This window comes from Cryptomeria japonica, chromosome 7 (genome assembly GCF_030272615.1).
Source record: "Cryptomeria japonica chromosome 7, Sugi_1.0, whole genome shotgun sequence".
NCBI classification, from domain to species: domain Eukaryota; kingdom Viridiplantae; phylum Streptophyta; class Pinopsida; order Cupressales; family Cupressaceae; genus Cryptomeria; species Cryptomeria japonica.
Window position 1 is genome coordinate 429,258,627 of NC_081411.1, and position 8,048 is coordinate 429,266,674.

Here is an 8,048-nt window from a genome sequence, read left to right on the forward strand (position 1 = left end):
AAATGACAAATAAAAGTTTACTCTGATCACGGGGGCTTCACTTAGTGAACCTGGGATATAGCATGTGCATTCATGACATATTAAATAATCTCCCTATTTTCAAAAAATATTGCCCTGAAGTCCTTTTTTGTCATCCCATAGGTCAATACACAACTCAAATTAAAAGCCCCCTATTTTTACCATATATTGCATTTTTTCATAGCCCAAATTAAAAAACCTCCTATTTTCACCAAATAGGCAATATATTGAGCTTATTTTTTGAGATATTAAACCCCCCAATATGAATGCACGTGATATAATATTGCCTAGCTAGTGAAGCCCTCATGACTCTATAACAACATTTTGAAAAAAATTATTTTAATTGAAATAAATATGCTAATGAATGTGACTTATTCTTGTTGGGTAGTAGATGGACATGGATCATAGAACACATCAACCACAATCTAAAAACACATAAAACACAAAAACACAAATACATAATCTTCATGTGCTACAACACAACTTCCATTCAACATAAAATGATTATGAATTCCATATAGCTTGAATGTTACAACATTCACATTCTCCTCCTCGTGATCACTTATTCATCTAATCATACAATAATCAATTCATTACATGATTCCTCAATATATAGATGTCTTTTAGGTTACAACGATGACTGTAGAACTTAGGCCAACATATCCAAATTATAAATATTTAATATCAATGCTCATTTTTCAATAGGCTCGTTGAAATGAAACTTTTGAATCAAAAAAATATCATGTTCATTACCAATAGGCTCATGTTATTCTTGTAATAGGGAGAGAGGGAGGCAAAGGGAGAGATAGGGATAAAAAGGAGAGAGAGAGAGAGAGAGAGAGAGAGAGAGAGAGAGAGAGAGAGAGAGAGAGAGAGAGAGAGAGAGAGAGAGAGAGAGGGGAGAAAGAGAAAGAAAGGTAAAGATTAATATACATAGTGATAGATGTAGAGATGTAGAGAGGTAGAGGAAAAGATAATAAGAGAGATAGAGGGTGAGGGAGAGAAATAAAGATAAGGAGATAGAGATAGAGAGACAAAGATAATTTGATATAGAGGTTTACAATGAGGGATAGGAGGAGAGATGAAGATAAAAGGAGAGAGGTAGAGAGAGTCAGAGGGAGAAATAAAGATAGAGAGAGAGGTAGGGAGAGATAGAGAGGAATAGATAAATAGATATGGAGGAAGAGGGAGGAGATATAGAGAAATATATAGATGGTGAGATAGAGTGCTAAAAAGATGAAGATATGACAAGATATAGGGAGGGGTACATGGAGAGAGAGAGAGAGAGAGAGAGAGAGAGAGAGAGAGAGAGAGAGAGAGAGAGAGAGAGAGAGAGAGAGAGAGAGAGAGAGAGAGAGAGAGAGAGAGATAGGGAGAGAGATAGGGAGATATATATAGAGGAGGTAAGAGTGAGATATAGGCAGTGTATGTGAGTATAAGTTAGAGAGAGATATGGAGACATAGGGAAGTAGATATATATAAATAGATAGGAGGAACGAGGAGAAGAACAAAAAGAGGAAAGAACTAGAGAGATATAATTATCTATTATACTTCATTTAATAGTTTATATAATATAAAATGATAAATATGATTATAATACAATTTTTCATATAAAATAAATATCTTAAAAAATATAATATATATAATAATTTGATAAAAATCTTATAATCATTTTTTTAATATATATTAAATTATATATAAATATTATCATTTATATCTTTATCAACTAATAATTCTCTTAATTGAAAATGTTATTTGTGTTTTGACTTGAAAAATATGTCCCATTTATTACCACCAAGTAATTTTATCATTGGATGCGGAACCTTTTTTTCTATATCATAATAAATCTATCATTTTGATATTTGAACATAAAGAACTTTACTATAAACATTTTACAAGCTTTGTCAAATAGACCAGAAAGTAAGGGAATGATAAAGAAATGCAAAAAAAAAGGAAAGAAAGATTCTTTTATTGTTAACAATATTTCACAGTTTGTATATGGATCTACAAATAGCTTATAACAAGAAAATATATGTACTTATGTGTAAATTAGAAACCACCTTGCTTTGAAAACAATTGAAAAATAACAGAAAAGAATAACTAGAAAATAAACTGGGACAAATAAAAAATATCTATAACAACTAGTCCAAATCGATTCCATCATCTTACATCCCTTCTTGAAATGTCTGAATTGTTGATGTAGCAAATTATATTAATCTATTCCACCAACAATCAACAGCTAAGCTACCCGTCGGCGTAATAAAAGAAACACGTGATTTATGAAATTTAAATATATGAAACACGTGATTTATGAAATTTAAATATATTTAGTGTGCATGTTTAGATTTTGAACAGATAAGAATAACTTTATAATTGTTTTGCGATTGGAAGGCTCCTCAGTATTATATATTATATGCTGTTTTGGTCGGCCATAAAAGAAAAAAAACAATTGATGCCACTCTGTCCACTGCATTAACTTGTCGATTTCCCTCCATACAAATCAAATTACTTTGACCAGCGACGTTTTCCTCATGTCATCTCCCTTCATTGCACACAACATTGATGTGAGTGTACAACGACATGTTTTACCCCTAATTTTTATCTGATTTGGGATTTGGAATTAACAGCACGAAAAAGACGTGGTCTGTGTCGAAAACGTCCAAAAAGATCTGCTCAATCTTTTCAGTAAGACGGAGCGACACAGTCTATATAATGAGGGCAGGAGGTGAAGTGAATTCACGGAGCTGCCACACTTGGTTATAACAATGCTGTTTCTCTTTGGGATTTTCTTCATCCTTACGTTCTCCTCTTCCATAGATGCAACCACCACAGTAGTGGTGGGAGCAGGGATGTCAGGTATGCTTTGATTTTATTGAATCAAACGTATTCTCGCACATGGAAACCTTGTATTAACTGATTTGTTTTCTGTGAATTCAGGAATAATGGCAGCCAAAACGTTGTCGGAGAAGGGAGTGAAGGATTTTGTAATTCTTGAAGCAACGAATAGAATTGGGGGGAGAATGTACAAAGAGTCGATTGCAGGGTATACTGTAGAGAAAGGGGCTAACTGGGTGGAAGGTGTGGGAGGCCCCAAAATGAATCCCATTTGGCCTCTCGCCAATAAGTACAAAATGCGTTCTTTTCTTTCCGATTGGAACAATCTCAGTTACAACATCTATGGCCAGGAGTAAGTATGTGTAAATTTGGACTGTCAGTTCCTATTCAATCATACAAAATGTTTACTGATGTGGGTAGTCATTTAATACAGGGGAGGTATTCTGCCTCAGTCTGTCGTGGCGCGCCCTTACAAGCTGGCCTCATTATCATCTGATTTCAGTTCAAATCTGTCCACATTGCTGCAAAAGAGCGGAGGGGAAGACATTTCTATTTTGGCTTCACAGAGGACATTCGGACAGTACGGCTTGATTGCCATTTCCTGTTCCTCACTCTCAAACTTAGTTTTTAATTGAACCCATGTAGCTGACCTTAGGCTTAAATCTGATACACGTTTTCTATTGTTTTCATATAGTGTTCCCATAACGCCGTTGGAGATGGCTATCGATTTCTTCATGTACGACTTCGAAATTGCAGGTTTGATCGCCATGTGTCATTTATAACTTTGTAGGCCATTTTTACTGGGTATTATAGAAACAAGTAGTTTTGATATTAAGTTTGAGTTTGGACTGTGGATGTCCAGAGCCTCCGAGAGTGACAAGCTTGAAGAACGTGGAACCCAATCCTACGTTCGAGGAATTTGGGGAAAATGAGTATTTTATAGCAGACAGTCGAGGTTACGAATTCATTGTTCATAAGATAGCCCAGGAATTTCTCCACTCTGCTAACGGATCCATTTCAGACCCACGTCTGAAGCTCAACAAGGTTTGGCCTTTTCCTTACCATTTAAAAATGAAAGCAATGATTTTTGAATTTGTTATATGAATGTATCCAAACATGGTGCAGGTTGTTAGAGAAATCGAATACACAGAAAAGGGTGTGAAGGTTTCAACAGAGGACGGTTCAGTTTATACGGCAAAGAACGCCATTGTATCAGTCAGTGTGGGAGTTCTTCAAACAAAACTCATCGACTTTAAACCTGACTTGCCTGTGGGTATACCAGTTTGTTTTCAAAAGGGTAGAAGCTTGTAAAAGTTTTTATTCAATCTCATATGCACTTAGAAGAAATAAATTCGTGATAAAATCATGGTCTTGAAATAATGTTCCTGAATATGTATGTGCAGCTATGGAAACTCATGGCAATATATAAGTGGGATATGGTGATTTACTGCAAGATCTTCATGAAGTTCCCCTTCAAATTCTGGCCCACAGGACCCGGCACTGAGTTCTTCATGTATGCTCACGAGAAACGAGGCTACTACAATTTTTGGCAGGTGTGATTACCCATTTTCTCATTTCAACCAAGGGAATCCCTTTATTTTAATTTACTATATTTCTTAAAAATATCTTCCCCTGTTTTACAGCATTTGGAAAATGAGTATCCAGGAGGAAATCTACTGATGGTGACGGTTACAGACGATGAATCCCGGAGGATAGAACAGCAGCCTGATCACGAAACCAAAGCCGAAATAATGTCAGTTCTGAGAAAGATGTTTGGCTATCATATTCCTGAAATGGAAGAGATTTTGATTCCCAGATGGGGTCAAGATCGCTTCTATAAGGGAACTTACTCCAACTGGCCCATAGGCGTGTCCGTACATGACTTTGAGAGCTTACAGGTCTGTCATCTAAATCTCCGTTTAAAATTGTTTACAGATCTCACAAAGTTGTCTTTTGAAGAAGGAAATGCTTATTACTAATTTATTACTAAGAAAACATGGTAATAATGGATGTCAGGCACCAGTTGGGCCAGTATATTTCACTGGAGAGCATACCAGTCAGGAATATAATGGTTATGTCCATGGTGCCTATCTTGCAGGTATGTCAAATGTCTTTGCCTCTGCATTTAATATCTTGGCTTTCAACTTCTCGCTTATTATATTGAAGATGAAATGCCAGTGACACAGCTAATCAGTGGTATGGTGCATGAGATTAGGCATAGACACGGCTAATCAGTTGCTGGATTGCATTAAGAAGGGACATTGTGCTACCAAATCTCATCAGCAAAATGAAACCTGTAACGCAGACATTCAGAGGGTAAGTGGTCTGTGAATTTTAAGCATGAAATAAGGGGTAAAAACATATTAAAATCAAAGAATTTAATGGGGACAATGTGGAACAGGAGATGGAGATGGAAAGGACAGCATGGATGGGCAAAGTGCAAGTTCTGGAAAACGCACTCTCGCAGAAATGCAAACCATGACTTGTATGCAATGAAATGATATTATTTATGGACTAATCAAACCAAGCTGCAATGTTACAGTCTTGGGGTCAAATTACAGCCCGAGTTTAAATTGAGCATTTTTTAATGTTCAAATGTTTAAAATTTCAAAAACTATGTGAAGTACCTGGGTGTAGTTTTTAAAATTTATAGTATGCTTTCTAATGAGAGATTTTCTAAATTCATGTACATAATGACACTAAATTAAGCAGACTATCAAATTGAAATGCAGTCAATTGTTTCATCAAAACAAAGCGACGCAGTCTATATAATGAGCAGGAGGTGAATAAACTCACGGTGCTACCACACTTTTATAACATAATATAAAAAATGTTTCTCTTTGGAATCCGTTTTCTTGTTTAGTCGATGCAACAACCACAATAGTGGTGAGCAGAAATGTCAAGTGTGCCATTCATATTACTTACCATTACAATAATGGAAACATTAGAAAAATATCTTCTTAAAAAAAAAAAATATGCTGACGTGTAGTTTGGAATGGTAGATGCGATCAGGCATAGACATAGCTAATCAGTTGTACTAACATTATGGTGAAGAAAATATTTTATTATATCTGTTCATACATGAAAACTAACTGTATAGATAAAATCATTTGACACCAAACACAAGGTTGTCTTTAGGAAGATGCTCTAATTCCCAAGCATCATTTTTATGAATGGAACTCATCTCATCATTCATAGCATCAATCCATACTAATTATTTGATCGTTTCTTCACACATAGAGGGTTCACCTTGAATTGTATTAAGAAAAGAAAAAAATTAACAAATGGATTTATATTTGTACTCCTCCAACAAATGTCAACTAAACTCCATACCTTTCTTGGAGCGAATGTTGTCTAGAAGTTTAACTGTCACATGAATTTATACTACTAGAAGAACTTGGTGAACTTGGAGGACTTGAAATTGAAATTGAACTTCCACTAGAGCTTGTGGGGAGAGGAGGAACACCAACATCTTTCATGCCCAAGATTATTGGTGTATTTTGTTGTACACTATCTTTCCACTACCATATGCCTTCATAAAGAAAACACATCCTTAAAAAAAATCCACTATTTTGTGTCAAGATTATAAAATCTATATCCTTTAGTTACATCAAAATATCCCATGAAGATACAAAGTTGGGAATTTGCATCCAACTTCTTTGCTTGTGAATTGGGATATGACGATATGTCAAACAACCAAATACTTGAAGATGAGCCACTGAAGGCGTGTGCCACTCCATACTTCCTTTGGAGTGATGTTTTGAAATGCTTTTGTGGGAGTTTGATTCAAAATATATGTTGTTGTCACAACTACTTATCTCTAATAAATATATAGAATTTTTTTGTCTGCAACATAATTGTGCCATCTCCATAATGGTACAATTATTTCCTTCTACAATATCATGTTGTTGGGGTGTTTATTTGGTAGCAAGCTATCTCTTTATGTCATTCTTGTTACAAAAATTAGAAAACTCTTTGAAAGTAAACTCTCCCCCATTATCTATTTTGAGTATTTTGAGATAATACCCATTTTTCTTTTCAACCAACGTTAAAATTATTGAAGCATTCAAATGCCCCATTTATTATTATATAGTGTTTTCTCTTGCATGTCACCACATATATCAACATGCACAAGCTCTAGAGGAATTTTTTTCTCCATAGTTTGTTTATTAGAAAATTATCTCAATGATGCTTTCCAAGTGCATGACTTGAGAAATCTTCTTATTTAGTCTAAATAGTAGGAATCCCTCACACCATATCATTCTTATGAAGAAAAATTAATCCTTGACAATTCAAATGATCATAGCATTGATGCCATAACCACAAACTAATTGTGATAGTTTTGAGTGCATGCAACCTACTAGAGACTAGTGTGAGGAAACATATATTCTCTATCACATAGAAGTTGAAATAGTAAGTTGCTATCATTATTTAAAGATAATAGTTTCCCTATCCTTGCTACCTATATAATAAAAGCTTCTACATCCCGCTCTAATACCTATTGAAAAAAATAATGATTTAAAACAACACTAACATTATACTGAAGAAAATATTTTATTATATCTACTCATACATGAAAACTAATTTTATGGATATAATAAATAAATTAAAAAACAAAAATAAATAAAAAAATAGTGTGTGGACTATTTTGAAAGAAAATTATTGGATTTTATCTTTATTATGTAAAAAATATAAAGCTAAAAAAAAATCAACTATTGTTGAAAATGCGTGTCTTCAAAGATTGCATTAAGAAGGGACATTGTGCTCCCTAATCTCATGAAAAAAAATGAAACTTGTAATGGACGCATCTACAAGGCAAGCAATCTTTACATTTTAAGCATGAAAATGAGTGGTAGAAACATATTAGAGTAAAATTTTGATATAATATCAAAGTAGGGAAATGTGGAACAAGAGATGGAGATGGAAAGGTGAACATGGATGGATAAGGTGCATATTTTGGAAGATTGAATTTCACAAAAGTTTAAACCATGACTTCTATGTAGTGAAATGTTACTATTTATAGAATTATCAAACCAAGCTTCCCTATTATAGCCTTAGGATCAAATTACATAACGAGTTGAAATTGAACATTTTTTAACGTTCAAATGTTTATAATTTTTAAGAATACCTTATTAATTTTTTTCTTGGATGTACTAATTTAGATTTATAATTTTCTTTCTTATGTGAATCTTAAT

The 8,048-nt window shown here is 34.1% G+C and overlaps 1 protein-coding gene across 1 annotated transcript; it reads left to right on the forward strand.

Moving 5' to 3' along the window:
* Window positions 1–2,556: 2,556 nt before the first annotated feature.
* Window positions 2,557–5,534, forward strand: LOC131030422 (polyamine oxidase 7). The gene is made up of 11 exons (XM_057961256.2): window positions 2,557–2,874; window positions 2,956–3,205; window positions 3,287–3,433; window positions 3,548–3,609; window positions 3,716–3,897; window positions 3,979–4,122; window positions 4,257–4,406; window positions 4,497–4,751; window positions 4,870–4,951; window positions 5,069–5,169; window positions 5,255–5,534. Exons 1-11 carry the CDS (start codon window positions 2,784–2,786, stop codon window positions 5,333–5,335), a joined length of 1,545 nt encoding a protein of 514 aa, XP_057817239.2. The 5' UTR covers window positions 2,557–2,783; the 3' UTR covers window positions 5,336–5,534.
* Window positions 5,535–8,048: the final 2,514 nt, after the last annotated feature.